The sequence below is a fragment of the Octopus bimaculoides genome, chromosome 9, assembly GCF_046866305.1.
Source record: "Octopus bimaculoides isolate indiv1 chromosome 9, ASM4686630v1, whole genome shotgun sequence".
Classification (NCBI taxonomy): Eukaryota; Metazoa; Mollusca; class Cephalopoda; order Octopoda; family Octopodidae; genus Octopus; species Octopus bimaculoides.
Genome location: NC_142936.1, coordinates 27,071,694 through 27,096,678, shown reverse-complemented (window position 1 = coordinate 27,096,678; position 24,985 = coordinate 27,071,694). Strand labels below are relative to the sequence as shown.

General features: G+C 38.1%; 1 protein-coding gene across 1 annotated transcript; it reads right to left on the bottom strand.

Annotated features, from left to right (window-relative positions):
• Positions 1 to 19,135: 19,135 nt before the first annotated feature.
• On the bottom strand, positions 19,136 to 23,475 carry LOC149134024 (uncharacterized). Its single transcript, XM_089358118.1, has 2 exons — positions 23,380 to 23,475; positions 19,136 to 19,690 (listed from the first exon to the last, which is right to left on the bottom strand). Exons 1-2 carry the CDS (start codon positions 23,473 to 23,475, stop codon positions 19,136 to 19,138), a joined length of 651 nt encoding a protein of 216 aa, XP_089214244.1.
• Positions 23,476 to 24,985: the final 1,510 nt, after the last annotated feature.

Sequence of the window (24,985 nt, the reverse complement as noted above, 5' to 3'; positions counted from 1 at the left end):
CTTTTTCTCTACAATTTAAGCCCAAGAATTTCGAGAGCAATAGATACTGTATATTGTATGAGGTTATTACCATCTGTTATATTCTCAAAATTTGATTTTTCATCGTAGTTACTTTCATAGTCTTTATTACTTTACGCACATCTTCACTTCCGATTCCTCCCAAAGGTGTTAATTTCATTCTGTCCCTAATCCACATAGTATTTAAACGTTGAAACAAGCTCCTTTTCTTCTTTGATAATATATTTTCCTCTATGAAGTGAAACTTGTTTTCGCATTCACTATTATTATCTCTCTCTGAAGATTTATTGATCTTTCTATAATTACGTGTTCAATTTCCTTTTCTCTATGTTGTCATCTCCCTCATACTTCTTCCTGCTCCACTTGGAAGCAATTTCCTTATCGTCATCATCGTCATCCTCATCAACATCATCATCACCATCATCGTTATCATCATCATCGTTATTTGTTTTATTAAGGCTACTTGTTAGCAGAATCGATAGCACGCGGGCAAAATTCTTAACGGCATTTCGTTCATTTTACTTTCTGAGTTCAAATTCCACCGAGGTCGACTTTGTCTTTCATCATTTCAGAGTCGATCAAATAAGTACCAGCTGAGTGACTGATGTCGATGTAATCAAAATACCCCTTCCCCGAACTTACTGGCCTTGTGCCAAAATTTTAAATCATCATCATTATTATTATTATTTTGATTTACTCTGGATATTTGTTACAATGACTTGCCGAGATACACCTAGCGTCCTTGGCTGAGTGAAAGATAAGGGATTTGACTGTAAGTTTGGGAAGAGGAAATGGCAAGGGCAGTAGCGAAATATCTTCATGTAATACAATCTTTTGGATTTCTATGAGACATAGTTCTGGGATCTTATCTAGATGTTTCTCACATCTCTTTTTGATCATATCTATGTCACCTACAAGTACATCAACAGTTTTAGCTTTAAGATATCACATCTTTTGTATTTCAATTTCTAGGTCCCAATATGTATTTAATTTGTCAAATTGCTTAGGCATATATTCTTATCAGTAAGAACACGTGCATCTATTATTCTACAAGTGTTTTCTTACCTGTCTTTAATAACTATGTCTGGTCGATTAGCCTGGATCATTCTGTCAACGTTGACTAGAAAATCCCAAATTATAGTGACGTTTTTAGCTTCAACAACTGGCTAAGGATGCTGTTCCTACCAGTAAGCAGGAGTGCTGATTTATTATTATTATTATTATCATCATCATTATTATTATTATTATTATTATTATTATTATTATTATTATTATTATTATTATTATTATTATTATTGTCGAGCAGTGCATGCAATGAAAGTGACACTGGGGTAAAATATATGAAGCTCAGTATTACCATCATGATTACCCGTCTGATAAGAGAACACGAGGCACTTGTATGACGCAATATGTGGGCTACGTAGGGATTTCATGCCAAGATATACAGCGCATGACCATGCAGGTGGGACTCAGTTGGAATTTTCTTGACGTCGAATAGTCCATCCTATTCAAAAAGTCCCTGAATAAGGGTTCATTAAAGATAATGAACAAAATACCCATGTCTCCAAAGGTGAATAATTCAAACCCCAGAGAATTCCTCTCAACACATGTCTGTGATGCTCACTTCTGCACGTGATCAGTGATACGCGTATCGTCAGCCGCTAAGGGACATGCTCAACTGGTTAAGCGGAAGCAACTGACAAGCAGATATGTGGTATTGAGCAGAATATTTGTTGTAGACAATCTTTTATACCAAGACAAAACAAAGTACATGATAAGTGATAACACTTCCAATCAGTTAAGATCAGAAACCATGAGAACCACTTCCTGGCACCGCATCAGAGTAATTATTATTATTATTATTATTATTATTATTATTATTATTATTATTATTATTATTATTATTCCTACGGGACACAATGGAGGTAAAAATGCATCGGAGTATTTAGTCATCTGTCTATTCGCAACAAGGACATTAGACAGATAATACAATCCTGAAGGTGTGCGCTGTGCCCAATGAAGCTGCTTTTTGCAAAATATCAATCTTGGGATTTCCAGTTATCTTCAGTAGTCTTGAAGTTTCAATGGGATTGAGCCCAACGCTCCGATCACCACTGATATCACTTTTACATTACCCTCTCGCATTCCATATAGTCTTGTCATTTCCACTTTCATTTCGGAGTACTTTTTGATGCTTTGAACCTTTTTATTCATAACATCCATGTCAATTAGTATGGCTACGTCAATGATCTAACAGCATTTGTCTCTTTTACTCAATATGGCAATATCCGGCCGACGGTGTTCGATTACACGATCCGTCTTAAAATCATAGTCTCAGAGTATCGCTACTTTTCTATCTTCCTGCATAAATTTACTTGGTACATGCTAATACCAGTTCTCCGTTACTTCGTATTGTCATTTACGGCATATGAGCCAATGGAGATACACATACATTTTATCGTGGCAGCGCCTGTATTCTTTTTGTGTAAGGCTCTCACATACACTTACCAAGTGGGTCACATTTTCCACAGGTTTTCCACAATAGTCTGCATTTCTGGGTGTCAGAAATTTCATAGATGTTGTACTTCACTGACTTGGTAGCGAGAGCCTGGTCTTGTGTAGCAATGATTAGGCTTTAGGTGGTACGCTTCCAATCACCTCGCTCAAGCCATACCCACGATGCTGCATTATCCTTAACTCCCAGCGTATTACTTTCAAACTGTCCATGCATTTTCGTTTCAAGAATGTCTTCTTTTCTCTTCTCCTCAGCTCTTTGGTTAAACTCTTCCTTGCCCATCATTTCATCTGCATTTTTCGCGGCATATTGCAGCAGGTCTTCTCACTATTTATCAAATACTCGGCAAGCGCTCTCCTTCTACTCCTTATACAAAGGTCTATACTAATTTGTCCTCTGCCACCGTTTTTTCTTTTTGTATATAGTCTGATTACTTTTCCCTTAGGGTGTAGCGCTCCATGCAGCGTCATCAACTTTCTCGTCCTTCCATCCAGTGTTGATATTTCCTCCTTAGTCCATTTCAGTATGAACGCACTATATCGGACCACCGCAACTGCCCAGATATTCATTGCAGTAACCAAATTTCTGGCTTTCAGGTTGGATTTCAACACCATCTTCATCCTTTTTGATACGCCTGGTGGAGCTTGAGTTTCATTTCTCGGTGTAGGATGTCATCCAACTTCAAAATCCCTAAATATCTTTACCCACTACCGTCGGGTTTACCCATGGTCTCTCATGATGGTAACCGCAATGCTCTACAGGCTGCTTTCTTCACTAATTCAGTACTGAGCATTTGGTAATCCCAAATTCCATACCGATGTACCTACCACACTTCTGGACTGTTTTGGTTAAGGAATCTATCTGCTTTTCAGATTTCCCAAACAATGTCAGGCCATCCATAAACAGATCGTTCAATGATGGGCCTTTCGTCCCATATTGGTAACTTATCTTAACTTTCCTATGTGTCATTGTTATGGGTATTAGTGCAATTATAAACGAGTCACCTTGGCAGATGCCCCTTATAATATTAACTTCTTGAAGGAATACAATCAGTACAATTTGATTTTTCAAATTGTATTCAATTAATGTATTCCTATGCATCAGAAAACTTGTGAGGCAGTCAGCAACACCAAAGATTTGCAGGCATTCAACGATCCAAGAATGAGTCATCATATCATATGTCTTTTTAAAGTCAATCCAAGCCATAGATTTGTTTATATGATGTTTTTTGCAATGCCTCAAAACTGTTTTATCGATGACTAGGTGATCCTTGGTACTTTGAGAATTCTTCCTACATCCTTTTTGTTATCTTAGTAGTATTTCTTCCTGTACCAGGACAGTGTATGTTGCACATATTCCAGTTAGTATCTTCCAGATTATATTTAGGCATGCTATTGGACAGTAGTTTCCCACCCTATTCCCCATTCCTTTATCTTTCATTATAAGTGTTGTCCTCTCAGTCACTTTTCACGCGGGGACTTACCTTTCTGGACATATTCATTTGGGCTGCTAGTCTTTCGTACACTGCGTGGCATCTCTTCAGCTAAAAGTCATGAATCCTACCTGGACTGGGGGCTTTCCAGTTAGACACTTTCCCCACTTGTTCTTTCACATTAACCGTGCTTATGACAATATTCCTTTGTTTCTTGCCGCCTTGTAATTCTGTCTTGATAGTTCTTATCCACAATGCATCCCTTTTATACACCACCTTGTTTCCCCATAATCCACCCCAGAACTCCTTGGCTCGATTTGCATCAGGAGCAACATTTTCCCCATTATCTCCTAACGTTCGGAAGAATTGCTTCGGGTTATTTTTGAACAATCTGTTCTCCTCGAACTGCGAATTTCTGCTCTCAAATTTTCTGATCCTGTGGCTTTTTACCATAATCCTCTGTTTTAACTGCTCTATTACTGCATCAAACCCGTTCTTCCGTATTTCATATTTCTTCTCTGACTTTTCTAGGTCTGTGTTTATCGCATTTTTCTCTAAATCTTGCCTTGTCCGCATTATGTCTCTTTCAATGCATCGCTACCACCATGGTTCTTTTGCTCTACCATTTTTTTGCGTTCTTAAGTTGTGTTATGTCCTCCGTCTGGATCTATAGTATTACGGTATCTATCTTTTGTGTTACTTTATTTATCATACTCCTATCTACCCTTCTCATATTCATGGGTATTTTTTCATCAAGTCAGTGAGTAGTCTCTGAATTTTAAGCAATTCATCATCTAGCTGGTTGACTTCCCCTGCATGTCCACCCATCATAGTATCAGGGTTCACTGTATAACGTTCCTGTTCCTAATCCTTAACAGCCCTATCACCATTTCCCTATTCCTCCTGTCTACTCTTCTGTCTGTTTTCAACTCCGACCATTTTTTGTAGCCCATCCGCAAGATTCTCTCAGACTCTCACTAATCCGAGATATTTCTACTCCAGTTAAGTAACCCTTCCTCCTAACCACTCTCATTTGCTTCATTTGTTTATCTTCTGATATTGGACACATGTCCTTTTCCATCCAAATTTTAAGATACGTCGACTTACTCCGCGACTACTTTCTAGCTTTGCTCTTTCATAACATTCAAGAAGTTTATCATACTCTTCCTTCGTTCAATCATGTCTGTTTTTGCACACACCGTGTATATAATCTGTTGTGACATAACGGCCATCCGAGGCTAGATCATTGCCCCTGATGCGGGCGGTTTCTGACGTGCCGAGCGGAAAAACTTCTCCATGATCGGCTATAGCTTCATTCCCGCTGTTAATTTTTTCATTGCTGTGCTGCATCATAATTTCACGTGAGTTGTTATTGAGATCCCTTCTCTCTCTTCCTCTCTTTATTTGTATATACACGTGCACATGTATGTCAATACACACGTATATATATATAAATAAGGTGCTTGCATTGTGTCGCCTCCATAACCACAGTGATTATCAGTATCACAATAGTTCTACCTGTAGCATTTAAAAGTATCAGTGATATGGGTCCCGTTATATTGCAGCAGATCTTCGTCACTATTTATCAAATATTCGGCAAGCATTCTCCTTTCACTTCTTATACAATGGTCTATACTAATTATTATTATTATTATTATTATTATTATTATTATTATTATTATTATTACTATTATTATTATTATCATCATCATCATCATCATCATCATCATCATCATCATGGAAAGGTATTATTAAATGTTGTTGAGTTTCAACTTTTGTTTTGTACTTGCGATAATCATAAATATGTGAGTGTTGAAGGGTATAGTACGAGAAAGAGTAGTAGCTTGTGAATAGGCCAAGTTCTACAGATCGGTAAATTGATTTGGGTTTTCATAACATTATTTGGTTTATTTGCTTTGATTGTTCGGTCCTTGCATCCGTACATAAAGGGAAGTCCCAAAGAATGATTACATTTTCTCCCTCAGTTACAGCCTCAGGGTGTTGCTTGTACCATTTGTAAGCAGTTTTAATTTTATAATTTCGACACATTATCCAATGTAGATATTGGCCAATTCTGTCATGTCTTGATTTGTACTCTACAGGTGCTAAAACCTTACACCCAGATATTAGATGGTCCACTGTTTCAATCCCATCGTTGCAGTATCAGCACTTTGGGTCGACACATCACATTGGCTTCATAGTTTCGAGCCAGAAACACTGATCTTTGGCAGAGAAAATAAAGCCTTTACTCTCTGCCTTTAGCCCTGAGCTCCGTAATTACTGAGGGTTGTGCTTCTGATGTATATCAGCTTCTTTTCTACGGGCCACATATGGCATGCAGAGGTTTTTGTCCCCACCTATCAGCCAATTGTTCAAACGCATTTTGCTTTCAGTTCTATATTTAAGAGATGAGGAATTATTTACATTATTTACATTTGACGGATATTTGTCGTCATCTTGTTTGTTGTTAACACAAGTTCAAAATTTCCCCAAGACACCTGACCAAGGCTGGAGGGTATATCAGCCGAAACGTTGTGTTAACAACAAACAAGATGAGGACAAATATCCGTCAAATGTAAATAATGTAAATAATGTAAATAATTCCTCATCTCTTAAATATAGAACTGTATTATCTAATCGGTACGGAGCCGACATTAGACTTCATTGGAGACATATAGAGAAACTCCATCAACAACTAGCTCGTCTTTCAAACCATCTAACTTTCCTGTGTAGATGTAGAGACTCAAAGCTAATACCACCTGGCTTAAATATAATGACACCAGTGGATTCATATAAAGCTAGAAGAGTAGCGGAAAGGGCAGGACATGCCCTCGTCCGTGAGAGGATCCATTACAACCGTTGGAAAAACCATCAACTAAATAACGAAATCAAAGAGAGGCTATCTTCATTACTTAGGAAAATAACTAGAGATGACGACAGAAAGAGAATTCAACAAGATCTAGGAAAATCGTACATGAGAGAATTTGAAACGGTGAAGGCACGCCAGATTAAGAAGTTTATGAAACTCAAAGGTCGGATAATGAAGACTGAAGTCCATCACCCACCTGTGAAAGCAGTGATTAATGTAAGTAGCCGACGTCTGGAAGACTCCGAAGAAGCCGTACTAAACAAAGGTCTCAACTTTGCGACAACCATCAACCGCATTCCATACTTGAACATAATAGCCCCTATTGAAGAGATAGCCGTAAAGATACCAAAAGCTCAGGGAGATGAACTAAGGTGGAAGGTGAGACAGGTACTGGAAAAAGCGAAACTTCCCAAACCAAACATCACTAAGAAAGAAAAGTTCGCTATCAAAAGGCTACAAAGAGACAATTCCATCATAATACTCCCAGCGGACAAGGGAAATGCTACAGTGGTGATGAACAAGTCTGACTACTCCGAAAAATTGGCAAGTCTTTTAAGTGATGGTAGCTACAGTATAGTAAAGAAAGACCCAACTCTGAAAACAGAGAGGAAGTTGTCACCGATCTTGATCAAGAACAAGGATCACTTCACACCAATGAAGTACAGACAGCTGACTCAACACTACAGTAAAATACCACACATGTACGGTCTCCCTAAGATTCACAAGGAAGGTATTCCACTAAGACCTATAGTGAGCTGTAGAGGTTCAGCATGTCATCCACTGAGCCGCTTCTTGGTGGATATAATCAGTCCATTAGCAGGAAAGTCAACCTCATACGTGAAGCATTCCACCCACTTCACAGAATTGATCAAGGATACCCCCATTGAATCCAACCAGATGGTGAGTCTTGATGTGATAAGTCTATTCACCAAAGTCCCAACTGGTGAAGCACTATCGGTGATTCAAGAAAAACTAGTGACAGACACCCATCTAAAAGAACGCACTAGTATACCAATAACAAACTTGATGGAAATGCTGACTTTCTGTGTAGAAACTACCTACTTCAGTATGGACACTGATATATATCGACAAGAAGATGGTTTAGCTATGGGTTCGCCATTATCACCGATAATAGCCAATATATACATGGGATACTTCGAGAATTTGGCTTTAGGATCAACACCACTAAAACCAACCCTATGGCTGCGATACGTTGATGACACCTTTATTCTCTGGCCCCACCAGCAAGATGTCCAAATGCTGTTAGATCATGTGAACTCAATAAATCCATCGATACAGTTCACCATGGAAAAGGAACAGAACAATCAGCTGGCATTCCTGGACGTATTAATAACACGCACCGAGTATGGATTCAGGACATCCGTATATCACAAACCAACCTTCACTGGACGAAACCTTAACTTCAATTCCCACCATCCATACAGTGTAAAGAGAGGAATTGCTCAGTGCCTAAAACATCGAGCAAAGAATATAAGTAGCGATCGTGATACCCACCACGAAGAAATGATCAAGCTCAGTAAGAATGTATTAAGAAACAACTACCCCAAGAACATACTATCTACTCCAATTATGAAGAAAAGAGAGGATGAAACCAATAAACTGTCTACAGTCTGTCTACCCTATGTGAAAGGCCTCTCCGAAAAGATACAAAAGATATGCGGCCCATATGACATCAGGGCAGTATTCAAGAGCAATACAACAATTTGCAAATATCTCCTTCGGGTAAAACCATCAACAGAAGAGAATATGACCAAAAACTGCGTGCACTCCATCCCATGCAGCTGTGGTAGGTTATACAAAGGCGAAACATGTCGCCCCCTCAAAATAAGGGTAGAAGAACATCGCAAAGCTGTGACACGAGGAAATATTGATAAATCGGGTATAGCTGATCATGCATGGCAAAATGGAGACCACCTCCCCCTGTGGGATGAACAACACTGGAAAATACGAAAACTAAAATAAGCCGCACATATGCTAGGACACAACAACCTCCTAAGCAGACCGAGTGCAGATATGAATAGCGTATGGGAACCGGTATTGAGGAAGGATAGAAAAATAATAGATTTATAAGCCCTAAAATTCACTCCATAATTGCTCACGGGCATATGGCGTAGTGGTTAAGAGCGCGGGCTACTAACCCCAAGTTCCCGAGTTCGATTCACCGCAGCAACCTGATTAATAATAGTAATAATAATAATATAATAATAGTAACATCGTTAGGGATGAGAACCCAGGTTCAAAATTTCCCCAAGACACCTGACGAAGGCTGGAGGGTATATCAGCCGAAACGTTGTGTTAACAACAAACAAGATGAGGACAAATATCCGTCAAATGTAAATAATGTATTTTGCTTTGCTATTAATTTCACCTTCTTTGCAACTACTGTTTCTGCTATTCCATCATGCTATTCCACTTGGTTGTTATGCATAAACTCAGAGGAAAATTGTTCTCTCTCCTCTTGCGTGCTTCATGTTTTTTCAACGAACTTTATCATCTAGTCGTTAAATGCTTCAAAATATTTTGACAGTTCAATTGTGGTGGTTTTGTATTAGATTTCAAGCTATATCAAGCTTCGACCTCCCTGAGATCTGGTTAGGTAGAGACAATCTGCGTCTGCCTCGGTGGTGCATCTTATTGCAAGTCAGTAGCTTACAGAGTTTTCTGTCAATCTTCCTTATTACGGTTATATTCCTCTTCAACACATTGAAACTGTAAACACGAGCCGGAACTACTAGAACTTTTATTTAAATATATCTCAGCATTTGCTTTCCTCAGAATCAGTGTTAGTGGTATCAAGCACAGTAGAAAGATCTGTGGGAACAAGCAGTCCACTTGGAAGATGTCCCTCCTAATTTCTACTGTCCCAAACATTTCTTCCTCATGCTGTCAGGTCCATCCTCCAATTCGCCATACTTTTTCCAAGCAATCGCTCAACATTCGATGCAATACCAAATAGGTTCATACACTCCATAATCCAAGAATGTGGGATCATATCGTACGCCTTACGATAGTCGATCCAAAACATGGCTAAGTTACTTTTCCTCGTCCTGCAGACAACTCTTGATAGACAATCTGTACTTAGGTACAGTTTTGTCTATCAGGGGTTGATCCTTGGTGCCTCTGCACTTACGCTTGCGACCCTTCTGCTCATGTAGCAGGACTCCATCTTATCCAGATGTTTGACTCTGCGAGTATTCCAGTTAATAACTTCCACATAATTGTCAAACACAATATCGGCTTATAATTGTCTACCGCATTGCATTTTTCGATGTTTTTCAGGCACAGCACTTCCCTATATATATATATATATATATATATATATATATATATATATATATATATATATATATATATATATATACATGCATATATGGGCAGAGGACGACACCAACAGTGCAAATAACATGAAATACGTAAACAAACAAGACCAACTGTATTTGAAGGGACCATGGGACCAACTGTATTTAAAGACTCATACTGTTGTTGACTAGCTGACATGAGGAGTAGATAGAGAACCGACAACTGGCAAAAGGTCCTATTTCCGTATTTCCTTGTCCAACTTTCCAATTTTTCTCGTTGTTTACGCATTTCATGTTATTTGCACTGTTAGTGACGTCTTGTACCCATATATGCATATATATATATATATATATATTATTTTGTTTAAAAGAGTTCCAACACTGTCTGTTTTTTATGTTTTATTTATATTCCTGCAGAACCAATGTGGGGTATAGAATATGGAATATACAATATATAATATAAAATAAAATAAAATAAAAATGGATGGCACCATGAAATAAAGTATTGAATGTAGATGAAATATTGAGTGTTCAATATAAAGGATCAAATATATAAATATAAATATAAATATATAAAGGCGACTCGAGTTTCAGGGCTATGTCCCTTCGTCATGGCCGGTATGACAATATAATATATATATATATATATATATATATATATATATATATATATATATATATATATATATATATATATATATATATATATATATATATATATATATACATATATATATATATATATATATATATTTATATATATATATTTAAATTATATGGATTTATTTTATCCTAATTAATAATAATTCGGATAGAATAAATGGGTTAATAGAAACTAGGGTAGCAAAGATCACAAAATAACTGTGGTGTAATTCCTGTTGGTGAGGCAGAACCTCCTTCATATTTTGGGTATTTGAGTATATATAAATTTAAGGAATGGAGTGAACGCATGTTATAACTGCATACTTTATTCCGACATATGTTTCGAAAAATTACAATATATGCGATCCATAGGAATCGTCGATGTTAAAAATGTAACCGACTCCTCAGGGAAATGTATGGAGATCATCTTAAACGTAAGACATTATGACCGAGTATATATATATATATATATATATATATATATATATATATATATATATATATATATATATATATATATATATACAGATATATATATATATATATATATATATATATATATATATATATATATATATATATATATATATATATATATATATATATATATATATATATATATATATATATATATATATACAGATATATATATATATATATATATATATATATAGAGAGAGAGAGAGAGAGAGAGAGATATTATATATATATCTGTAAATTATATGAGACAATTATTCGGTAGTCATGATAAAACACCGAGTTTGGGATGTCAGGACGGAAACCTGCGCCGCCATCCCTTCGGTTATCTGGCCATCGGAAATGTTATGAAAATAACCGTTAAACAAAGGTTATTAAGACAAAAGAGCTATTAGAATGACCACTGATGACAGTCCATACATACACACGCGCGCCCGCACAACCACTTATATTCGCCTATATGTATATACTCATCCACCTTCACTTGAAACACATACATGCTCACCCACACATGGAGGCGTGGATTTCTGCCCCGACATCCGAAACTCGGAGTTTTATCATGGCTACCGAATAATTGTCACATATTATTTGGCGATAAATTCCTGTATTTATATGATATCGAGGTCTCTTTCTTTCTTTTGTTGTCTTATATATATATATATATATATATATATATATATATATATATATATATATATATATATATGTATATATATATATATATATATATATATATATATATATATATATATATATATATATATATATATGTATATATATATATATATATATATATATATATATATATATATATATAACTGAATGCGACGTATCCATTTCCAAGTAAGTTTATATAAACACACACACACACACACACACACACATATATATATATATATATATATATATATATATATATATATATACATAGACGTAGTTCTCGGGGAGAATCATCGTGACACAGAGTGTGACAAGGCTGGTCCTTCTAAATACAGGTACAACAGAAACAAAAAGAATGATTGAGAGAAAGTCGCGGTGAAAGAGTACAGCAAGTTTCGCCACCAGCCCCTGGCAGAACTTCGTGTAGCTTTAGGTATTTTCGCTCAATAAACACTCCTAACGTCCGGTCTGGGAATCGAAATCGCAATCCTACGACTGCGAGTCAGTTGCCTCAACCAGTGGGTGATTGCGCTTCCACTACAACAACTGTAATCTAAATAAAAGAAAAAAATCTGATAAACATTGAATATATAATACTCGATTTCATATTTATTCATTCGGTTGTTTATACTTTTATAATGTAGCTACTACGCGATGCAAAACTTTGGAGCAGTATGCATTCATGCATATTTATATCCCAATCTAAGTTTTTCATTTCTATTATTGAACAAGAATTATAATACAAGGCTGAATTAAAAGAAGGAATGATTACATGTTCAGATAAAATACATAACTTAACCATGAATGTAATACGTAGTGAAAAACAAATGGTATTAAATTTATATTATAATACACTTAAAATTTAAAATCATCCATATATATGGAGATTTTCTTGTAATGTAATAACACCTAAACTAATACAAACAACTACCGTTCAACGAAATCTAATCGACCTGTAGCTTTGCTGACTAATCTTTCAACGGTATTGTAGAAAATATTTGATTGACAACGGTCCTACGTAGGGGAAATAAAAACTATATTTCCGAAATCTCAATCCAGGTTTGGAATGAATTAAAAGAATTGTGAATCGTATATATGAAACCAAGTCAAATTCTTAAAAATATCAACGAGTTTGACATCATTCATTATTACGGGAGGTTACCATATCTTAGTTCAATTCTCTTGAATATAATGTTTAAAATCGCCCACTGTTTTTATGAGTGGGTGACTTGGTTTTGTCATCATAGTACAAGTTTGGATTTTGTTAATTGTAAAGGTCAAATGAAAAAAAAAACATCTTTAAAAGCACTCCCATATGTCACCAGTTTCACCCGTTCTCTTTCAAAGCAGACTTGTTTAATTCACAAAATCGTGCAAGCGTCAAGATTTACCGATTATATGAAGATTTGTATCTCGTCTCGAATGTTCAATGATAATATTAAAACTAAACCATAACGTACAACACTCTACAGCAACTAAATGAATAAGCAAAAATATGTCAAGAATTTGACTTCTAAAATTAGTTGAACTCCACAACCTATAAACTTTCACTTATCAATATGATGAAACATGTAAGGAACCAGCATGTAATGCAGCAATAAATAAATAAATAAATAGATAAATAAACAAAGAAGTCTCCCAACAATTGGCGCTACGGAGATTTCAAATGCAAATTCTATTTCAAGTTTTCAGCCAAATTAGACCTGTCAGTATTATGCTGAAATAAGAAACTAAACTTATTAATATGCACAGAGATTTGTCAAGCTGCAAATGATTAACTAGCATTGATTGCAATTACAGTAAATATGTTGCTGTACACCCAAGCCTGGTGAGATCCTTTCAGCAAAATTGACTCATGAGATAAATTATGCTTACAGACACCGGGTGTGGAAATCAAATACAGAACTAGGTTATGCACAATATGACACGTTTCATCAGCAACAGGTACCATATCTGTCATTCTTAGTCCACAGAAATCGTCATTTTTATATTTGAACAGTTAATAGAAAATTTACTAGAATTATCTAGCGAAGCTCTAATAAGCGTTGTTGAAAATATCATTTTAAAAACACTGGTGCATATCTTCATTGTAGAAATCGTCTCGGGAAAAAATCTGCTAAGAGGTGGTATCAAAACAATCCAATGCTAGTTCTGTAGCATGCGAACAGATTGCAGCGCATGATTTCGTGCGCAGTTAGAGTTAGCAGTGTGCCGTAGGACATCGTTGTGTTTATTTCGCAAAATGTGAAATTTGTGTTTTTGTGATCACATATATACTGCAGTTTGCGACTTTGTCATCTATAGGAAGTTGAAACAAAGAGCCAACATGAAATTTTGCATTAAACTTCAGAAGTCTGCTACGGAGACATTGAGCATGTTCCACAAGCTTACGGTGACCAGGCAATGACCTGTATGCATTTCGAGTGTCTTAGACACTGCCAAAGTGGAAGTCGATAAGCGATCTGGAAGACGTGCGTCACTCCCGGAAGTGTGGAGAAAATTCACCAACTTCTGCATGAGGATCGTCGGACGACAACCAACGACACTGCTGATGTAATCTATCTGTCATATGGGTCCGTGCAGGTAATCCTAACGTCTGAATTGAACATGCAGCGTATCTCTACCATGTTTGTCCAGCGATTGCTGACATCGCATCGAAATCTGTCAAGATCTCTGTGAGCGTGCCACTGATAACCTATCCTTCATGTCCGGTATCAACATCATTGACGATAGTTGGGTCTACATGTACAGTTCTCAACGAAGCAGCAGTCGTCATAATGGAATTGTCCTTCATCACCACGACCGAAGAAGGCTCAACAAGGCTGCACCTCAGTCAACAGCATGCTCATCACCTTTTACGACAGTCAAGGTATTGTGCATCGAGAATTCGTCCTCCAGGGTCATTCCGTCAATTGAAAGTTCTACTACAATGTTATGAAGTGTTTGAGCGAGGACATTTGCCGAAAGCCACCGGATCTGTAGAGCGCGAAGCACTGGGTTCTTGACGATCTCAATTCAACCTATCACCGAGATCTGCTCATTCGTGAGGTTCTCGCCCAAAACAACATGCTATCGCTTCCGCACTCACTCTATTCGTGAGATTTAGCACCTGCATACTTCCATCTGTTCCCCCAAGGTAACGATGCAGCTCAAAGTTCGCTGTTTTGACACCGTTGTCGAGATCCAAACCGAATCGGTCAAGGTCCTCGACTCATTTACAGAAAACAACTTCCACGCTGGATTCCAAAAGTGGAGGCAACGCAAGGTGCCTACTTTGAAGGACGTGATGTTAAAACTTAAGTAAGAATATTTTGATACCATCACGTAGACAATGTATGTAAAAACAAACTCCTGCGTTTTGAACAATGTCTTGACACTACAAGACCCGTCTTTCTGTTGTGCATAGCTCACCGAGAACTGCCGTTTGCAAAATGTCTGAAAAATGTTAGTCAAGCTGGAACTAATTAGCAACAGGTGCTCTAAGCAGTGTTCATTGAGATGTAGGTCTGTATAGGCTTATGCAGCTCGTTCCTGTATCACCAAGCTTGGTGACAACATTACTGCAAAAGTTGTTTGGAGAGAGAAATTATTTTACAATGCGTGTGCGAAAACATCACTGGTCTATGGACTACTTGATTGGATCGTAAGGCACGTGTTTCAGCGTCACTAAATTTCATCAGCTATGGATAACGTAATTCTAGTTCAAAGTTTTCAAATAACAGCTTTGGTGTCTTTAATTACGTCGCTTGTCAACATGTAACACTGCAATAATTATTAATTCCATTTTACAAAACTGAAATTTCAAACGATGAATTACTTTGCTATATTTAATTCTCTAAAATATGAAAAGCAATTTGACGATAGTTTTCATCTCTGGATTTGTAAGTAAAACCCATCACCGAATCTAAATATATGTTGCACTCCAGATATTTATATAAGTATCTATGTTTGTCTTCATGTATGTATAATGTATATATATATATATATATATATATATATATATATATATATATATATATATATATATATATATATATATATATATGTGTGTGTGTGTGTGTGTGTGTGTGTGTGTGTGTATGTGTGTGTATATATGTATATATATATATATATATATATATATGTATATATATATATATATATATATATATATATATATATATATATATATATATATATATAATATATATGTATATATGATAATTATATATAATATACATATATATATGTATGTATATATATATGTATAATATATATATATAGAGAGAGAAAAAATATATATATATAATATATATATATGTATAATATATATATCTATAATATATATACAGCGATATAATATATATATGTATAATATAAATATGTATAATATATATGTGTGTGTGTGTGTGTGTGCGTGTGTGTGTAAGTGCGTATGTGTGTGTGTGTATGTACACACATATGTATACATAGATACGTGCAACATTTATATTTATATTGATTCATTTGTGCGTGCATCTTCGTGTCTATTAAAACACTCAGAAAAACCCAATTTCATCTAGTCTTGTACAAACACATACGAACACATTTATTTATTCTAGTTTATTAAAAATATTGGAAAATTACTTGCTCTGAAAACTTGAAAATAAAGAACAATATAAGACTAATGAAATTAAACATTTGATTCATTTACAATCAACACTGGAATCGTTCCAAAAATGTGTCACATTATTTGCCAAATTGAAGCAAATATTTTGATTTTCAACAACCCTTCAACTTTTATGTAGAAGATTTAATAAAACATTCTTCAATGTGAAACTGTAAAGAGACGAATATCGTTAACCCTAATTAGCTGACATGATCTAGAATTATAGAATAGATTCATTAGATGGCTGTTTTAGTTCAAATTGCTGCTTGTCAATCTTAAACCACAGCTAGTTCTATCAGGAAGGCTTTTCATTCACAAGCCACTCATTTTTTTGTAGAAGCAGTGCCTTCAGAGAGACTAAAGTTGAAATGTGTCATTTCTAGTGTAACATACCAAGCGACTGATCGTTCTGAAGTACTATTGGTATCTTAGGGAAATGTTTTCAGATAATGACAAATAGTTTTATAATAATAATATTAGTTCACAGGTAAACATATATACTCAAATAACAGGTCATCCCATAAGTTTTGTCCGACTACATTTTTTTAATTTGAATGAAATTTAAAGGTATCTTAGAATGTCTAATGAGACTAAAAGTTATTTTTATGCATTTAAACTAATTAAATTTAAGTAATTATACATTTAAACTAATTGAATATTATTTTACAGAATAATAGAATTAAAATTCCTTTGATTAAAACCCTTTCTAACATGGAAGTATTGAAAGAGCATTTGAGACACATAATGCTTTACGAGTACAAAAGAGGAAACTCTGCAGCCGAAGCAACTCAAAACATACACTCCGTTTATAGGAAAGAATGCTTGAATGAAAGAACTTGCAGGAGATAGTTTGCAAAATTCGGAAGTGGACACTTCAGCCTTGAAGATGATGATGGAACAGGAACTCATGTATGGATGCGTTCGTATATGAAAGTATATCGTATCTGTTGTATATATACATATATATATATATATATATATATATATATATATATATATATATATATATATATATATATATATATATATATATATATATATATGCTTTTCTCAGTATATTCCACTGATGAAACAAAACATCTCCTATGCAGAGCCAGAAATCCAGGATCTAGAATTATCCACTAACTTTTGCTAGTTTATTTTGTCTCTTCGTCTTCTCTCCTGGTGCTATATGAACATTTATTGTGGTTTTAGAGTCAAGCGATGACTGCTATTTTCAGCGTGATAATATTTCTTAGATACCCTAAATTATAATTTTATACATATACATACATATACATATATCAATTTAAGTAAGAGCTATAACGCGATCCATTGTAAAAACTTTTTAATGACCTATGATCATTTCGATACAATATCCCAACTCACTCCTGTATGTTATAAAATATGGAATATTGTATCTCCTCAGGGTCAGATTTGATTAATTCATAGCAGATAGTAAAAAAACAGACAACATTAATTGTTGTCCTTAAATTACATGTGTATAAACAGGTTGAAATGACATGAAACATATTGCCACTGCATACAATATCGGTTATGAAAACCGTTACATAGTAAAGTAAGTAAGTAGTGTTGTTAAGTTAGGATATTAACCTATGATGTTAAGTAGCGAACGAGTAAGGGACGCTGAATATTTCAATAAAAACCGTTGGATTTTTGAAAGTAAATAAAACGAAGAAAGATAAGAAACTGCTCTTTTTGGCTGTATGCAAATGAGTTCATAACTAGTGTCCGGAACTCTCGTGGGAAAACATTTCGCGTCCGAGAACAGCGACGGGCATGGCTTGTCAGACCGATGCGGGAGTGAGAGCATCTTTCACAAGGAATGCACACAAACTCTGCCGCTGGGTTTTCTGCTTCACTTTCCAATGTTCTGATCTGTCTTTTTATTTCGGCACGTTCTGTGAGAGACCTTTCCAAATCTTGGTGGCCCTCCCTGACTTTTGACTGCCAAAATGTTCTCACTACAGCTATAGATTCCCAGTCGTTGGGATCTACTCTAAATACCTTCAACTCTCTTTTGCAGATGTCCAACCACAATGTCCGAGCCACCGTTCTGAGTATAGCTGCTCTTTCTAGGATTTCAGTGTTTGGTATAGTGCCCCGCCATGTGATGTTGAGAATACGTTGGAGGCAGTGCATGTGGAAGATGTTCAGCCTGTGCTCCTGTCTGTTCCACAGGGTCCAGGACTCACTGCCATATAACAGTGTGCTCACGACACACGCTTTGTAGGTCTGGAGCTTAGTGTGCTTAGTAAGTTTGTTGTTGCTCGAAGCTCTCTTGTTCAGCTTAGACATGGTGGTAGCTGCTTTGTCGATACACCTGCAGAGCTCAGTGTCAAAGGAAAGAAAGTTAGAGATTGTTGGTCCAGGGTAGACGAAGGCATCTACAACTTCCAGTTGATGGCTGGAGATTCTGATATCGGGAGGACAATCCACATCCTGTCCCATGACCTGTGTTTTCTTGGTGATGATGAGGAGATCGTCGTCTCGGCAGGCTTCTCTGGATGTCTTCAACTGAGCAGGGGGGGGGGGTGACCGCAGCATCATATGCGAAGATAAAATTGCGCATGCACTATACCTGGACGTTGGATATGGCTTTGAGTCTGATTAAGTTGAACAATTTCTCATCCGACCAAGTGCGGAGATAGATGCATTCTGTGGATGAACCGAATGCGTGTTCCTCGAGGAGAGCAAAGAAAATTCTAAAGAGGGTGATGATACATCCCTGCTTCACACCACCTTGTATGTTGAAATCATCTGATGTTGAACCATCGGACGCAATAGTAACTTTCATGTCTTCGTGGAAGGAATTATGATACTGATCAGTCGGGTAGGCAGACAATCTTGTAGAGGATGGTAAAGATTCCATCCCTACTAATTCAAAGGCCATTGTCAGGCCTATGAATGCGATGCACACAAGATGTTGTTCTCTGCATTTCCCCTGCAGCTGCATAAGGGAGAAGACCATGTCGAATGTAGATCTGTTTGCACGGAAGCCACACTGGAATTCCGAGTAGAGTCTCTCAGTGAGAACTTGACGTCTCTTCAGTGCAACTCTAACAAACAATTTGTCAGTGATACTTAGAAGAGAGATACCGCGTTTAGTTATTGCAGACGCTGCTGTCACCTTTGTTCATAGAAGAGGTGTGAAGTCAATATTAACGTGTTAAATTAATTTTTGTTATCCGGGATGGGGGAAGGTATGGAAATGAATAAATCTAATAAATGGAAATAGTCTCATGCTGACCGAAATTAGGTCCAGTATGAGATTAAGGTAAGCGAAACAAGCCATCAAATAGTATAGAAAAGTAAAGTTAGTTGCTAATAAATCATTGTTAAGGTGGCAGGTCAAGGTTCGATTTAGGGGTGAGAGTAATGGTAGGGGAATGGATATTTCTGCACTCTATAGACTAAATTAAGTTAACAGTTAATAGAACTGGTATTATATGATAAAAAGTGATGAGACGGTTATGTTATATAATTTAGTTATTATGTGTGGGAGGTGAAATTTTAAACTCGCATAGGTTTGGGTAAGGATATTAATGCTGGATTACGTATAAGAGGCCTAGATATGTTAAATTATTAAACTAGAGGTCTCGTAGGTTGTGGGATCTTTGGAAGGAGAGGAGGGGTCGGTTAGGGAAAAAGTGCCAAATGGAATTGTCGTACTGGAGTCACCGGAAGGCTCGGAGAATGGTGCGTTGGAGAGGTAGGGTGGTGGGGTGGTACGTGAGGGGAAACGGGAGACGGGTAATGGCGGAGCTGATGCGGGAGCAGAGAGCAGATGCACGGTCCACAGAACGCTCTCTGGCAAGTGCGGTGTGAATAGTTGTGAGGGTACATCCACGTAGGATGAAGTGGCGAGCCATGAGTTGAAACTGAGTCTCAAAGTCATGGTCGTCACTGCAGAGCTTGCGTAGACGGAGGAATTGGGAATAAGGGAGGAGAGCTTAGTGTGTTTAGGTTGGGAGGAGGAGTCTCTGTGTTTGTTGTGGATGGCGGTGGTGAGAGTGGAGTGATGAAATGTCGAAAAAGGGGCGGAAATAGTGCAGGAGAAGTGGAGGGCAGGATGGAAAGATTTGATAAAAGAAAAGAAGGATTTCGAGAGCGAGTGAGGTCGCACTAATACAGTCGTCAATATAATTTCGGTAGCGAGTTCAGTGAAACTTGAGAATATTTGGGCCTCAACGAAGCAAATGAACAGGTTCGCATAGTTGGGGCCCATTTTCGTTCCCATGGCCACTCCAGAAATAAGCCGGTAAAACTCACCCGCGAACGAAAAGCAGTTAAGTGAAAGGACAAGTCGGAAAGATGAAGGGTTGTAAATGTCTCAGGTTGGGGCCTGGGCCGAAGGTCAAGGAAAAGTTGGAGTGCACGCAGCCCCTCATGTAAAGGATCACCGTGTATAGGATCTTGATGTCAAGAGTAAAGAGATCTTTGTTGGGGACAGAAGGGAAGGAGAATGATTTGAACAAACAAAGAGCATGGTTGGTGTCACTGGATGTGAGAGGGGAGAGAAGTCACTAAGGTGGGCAAGAACATGGTGAAGAAATCTGGAGATGATTTCGGTGGGGCAGTTGCAGGCGAAGACGATTAGGCGGGCTGGGTTTTTAGGGTTGTGGATTTGAGGGAGGTAGTAAATTGTGGGAGTGCGAGGGGCGGACAATCAGGCTAGAGGCTATGGGGGAAATAGGAGGAGAGGATAAGATCATGGAGAGTGGAGGACACAGTCTGTTGGTAGCTGGGCGTGAGGTTGGGGCGTAGTGGAAGGAGGTGCCTTGAAGTTGTAGGAGAGCTTCCGCCTTGTGGAGGATGGCGCGGTACACCTCCACGGCTCAAACCCTGTCGGCCGGTTTTATAACGATGCCTGTGCGGCGTCGGAGACATTGAAGGGCCGAGAGATTACCTGGTGAGATGTTCATATGTCGGGCACTGGTGTCCCAGGTCGGTGAAGCAATCTTCCTCATTAAATATAATCGGAGTGTCGCGGAAAAACGGACATCTATCTATCTATCTATCTATCTATCTATCTATCTATCTATCTATCTATCTATCTATCATAAATTTACCTTGCTTCCAGCTTGACAAGAGTCCACGCACATTTAAACAACCTACGTGAATGGTCAACATTGCTTACCTTTCATCAGTAGTTCGAAATTCGTTCTCATTTTCTTTTTCTTTTTACTTTTCCCGGGCTCATGGGGTGTTTGGACGTAGGTCCTTGTAACTATATCGAGAGAATCCATTCTGAGCGGGCCTACGTCGTGAAAGAATTCGGACTTTATCCCTCCGTAATCCTTCCGGTCGATTTTCTATATAAAAAAAGTTTTTTGATGAGTTTTTTTAATACGTTTGGCAGACGCAATAGCTGCCAAACGGTTGCCTTAATAGCCTTTATGGCCATGTATTTGTTGCCTTAATGGCCATGTATGTATTTTATTTTTCTTTCTCGTTCTTTTTTTAAATTCAGTTTAGTAGAGGCGTTCTGTGATTTTTGCTTCTTTTTTTTTTTGAAAACAGTCAACCACCCCTCCTCTCTTTCTTTCTCTTCTCTCTCTTCTGTCGGTATTTGTGTTGGCTCTACTTTCGGTGTTGGTGCTGGCGTTTCATTAGTTGTTTCTTGTAATTCTTGTTGTTGTTCTTTTTCTTTCAGTTTACATTCCGACCAGACGTGGCCTTTCAACCCGCAGTTAAAACACCTTGGTTTCCTCCCTTCAGCAAATACTATCAATCTTTCTTCTCCGCCGACATTTATGATTTCTGTAACCTCTTTGAGGGTTGCGACTTCTGCTTGAATTAGTATTATCAAGCATTTTCCCTTCCAATTCTCCTCCTTTTGCACAGGGTCCTGCAGAATTGTTATTTTTTCGTCCAGGCCCATCGTGATAGCTGGCACTAAGCAGGTGGCATCAACTTCTGAAGGGAAGTTGTTGACTTTCACATTTTCCCATATATATGGGAAGAAGAACCGCCTCCTCCTTTCTGAGTGTTTCCGAGGAGTACTTCTTGGCTGCTTCCTCTGACTTGAACTTCACTTCGATCGTTCCAAATCTTTTGCCACGGCTTATGTACGTGATAATAGGTCTGAGGCATTTTCCCACTATTTTCTCATCTCTTTATATATCTTTTTTTCGTAATGGTATAGGTTTTATACAAGATTCTCCTCCTGTTAACTATGTCAGTTATTTCTTCCAGGCGGGCCACTTGAATTTCGGTCTCCTCTTTTTTTTTAGCATTGACATGTATCTTTGCAGGTTACTTCTCTATGTGTTTGTCTGAGTTTCTTCACGCTACCTCGGTGAACTTTTTTGGCAACACCGCCAGTGATATTTTCTCTTCACAAAAATTTAATTCTCTCGGCGTCACCGCCGGTGAAATTCTTTCTTCACCTGCTTCAGACACAGGTGAGTATGAAATTGATGAAAGCAAAGAAGTTACCATTTTTGTTTTTCACAAAATCGGCTTAAAAGCCATAAAATATAATAACAATAATTCCCCCAGAGGGTGGGGGGATTTCAACAAGCTGCTTCCAAAAAAGCAATCAACAGTTCTTTTCAACAAAACAACTCACCTCAGCACTTCTTCAACCAAACAAAACACTGAAAAAAATAGTAAAACGTACCAACAAGAGGAGTCTTTGCATAATTAACCGATTTTTTTATAGCCCACAAGGGGACGACATAGAGGGGACAATACAAGGACATGTGAGGACATATAACGAATTAAAAAAAAAGGAACGAATGTACATGTTACAAGGAATGAAAAAATGAAAATAAGAGATGAAATGAAGTATTCTCGGCCCCACCACTGAGTTACTTCATTTTTACCTTTGTTCATGTTTTCTTTGTACTTGGTGATTTCAAGATGTCGAAACCGTATTCCTTTATCAATTGCATATAATCTATGTTCCATGGTAATTTGGGAATATCTAGTTCAATCCTCCTCTGAATTTTAACACTTTTCCTTCTGATCCTCGTCCAACAACAGACAGCAATGCCACCCTTGTACATTGTCGAACTTGCGATTGTCCACCACTCTTATACTTTTTCCACTTTTTTTATTTCTTCACACAGGTCCTTATTAGTATTGTCATATATCATAGCAAAATTACTTTTCTTTTTTTCGGGAGGTGGAGAGGTTGAACGGCTTGTGTCTGACTGTATTTGTTTTGTGTTGGCGGGGATGGGTATTTCAATGTCTGTAGGGAGCGGGTGGGAGGAAGGTGTGGGTGGGTGTTGGGTGGGTTGGGGTTCTTTATTTTACCTGTTTTCCTCCTTTTCCTTTTCCTTTTCTTGCCTGATGTCACCCATCCGATCTTCGATACGCCCACCCCTCCTGTGCCTCTGCTGGTAGCAGCGGTACTCCTCCCCCTCCCGCCGGCTCTACTACCCTTTTTGTCTTGTTGGCAGCAGTTTGCTCTAATGTGGCCTTTCGCGTCACACTTCTAGCATCTGGGAATCCTGCGCTCTACTCCAACTACCATTACTACGCCACCGAATGCTACTGTTACAGAAACCCCACTATCACTCCCCTCGGTCCCTGCATCACCATGTGTAGGGATTGTCCTCTCCAGCCTCCTGCATCCGTCTTAGTGGTCTACCTCTTCCTGGTTGCCGAACAAGACAGCGGCTGCTATCCCCCTCCACGTCAACCCTTGCGGAACGCCCTCCTCGATACATCGGCATTATCAACACTTCATCTGTCCCCAAGACTGTTGCTGCGTTCAAACCTGCCACTGTTGCATCACCGAACCGAACCTCAACCGCTCCAAACTTACTCAGCCTGGCCAGACACTTGATCTACGTCCAGACTGATCCCAGTGCCCTCTCAACCGGATCCGTCGTCAGTTTACCGATTCCCCCGCGTCCACCGAGTGTGCCCCGTACAGCACCACACATTCCATTCCACCAATGACAACATCCATTGGGGCTGCCACCTCCATATTAGTTCCTTCCCCCTCATCACCCTTGAATAGTTCCTCTACCCGCTCCTTTCCACATTGCACTCCGACCCTTTTTCCACCTCTGCGAAGCCTCCATCCAGCACTGCCCCCCTCTCCCTCCTAGTGGTCCATGGAATGACTGATGCACCCCGCGTCTCGCCCCGAGAGACGCGGCAGCCCGGTGAGGAAGTCCAATAAGTCCCCACTGCCATCCGGTACGTCCCACCCCAAAGAGCTGAGCGAAGTGGTCTTGAAAGGCTTCGGGTTCGTCTATCAAATTACCTTGTTGGTTAGTCAAAGGTCGAATAGTAGCACTGTTGCCACGCTGAGCTTCCACCGCTCGGGCCCATCTTGCGGCAGTAATTCCCACCCACCCCATTGCATGTTGTTTATCCCTGACAATACTACCAAGGTGTTGGTTTTTGAGGTACTGATTTAAAACCAGCCTCTTGGCCTTCACCTAAGCCGCAGTGCCAGTTC

Coding starts and splice junctions, on each gene's coding strand:
- LOC149134024 (XM_089358118.1), bottom strand. CDS start 23,475: ATGGAACATAGATTATATGCAATTGATAAAGGAATACGGTTTCGACAT. Junction 19,691..23,379: donor TGAACAAAGGTAAAAATGAA/GTAACTCAGTGG, acceptor CTATGAACAAAG/GTGACAGCAGCGTCTGCAAT.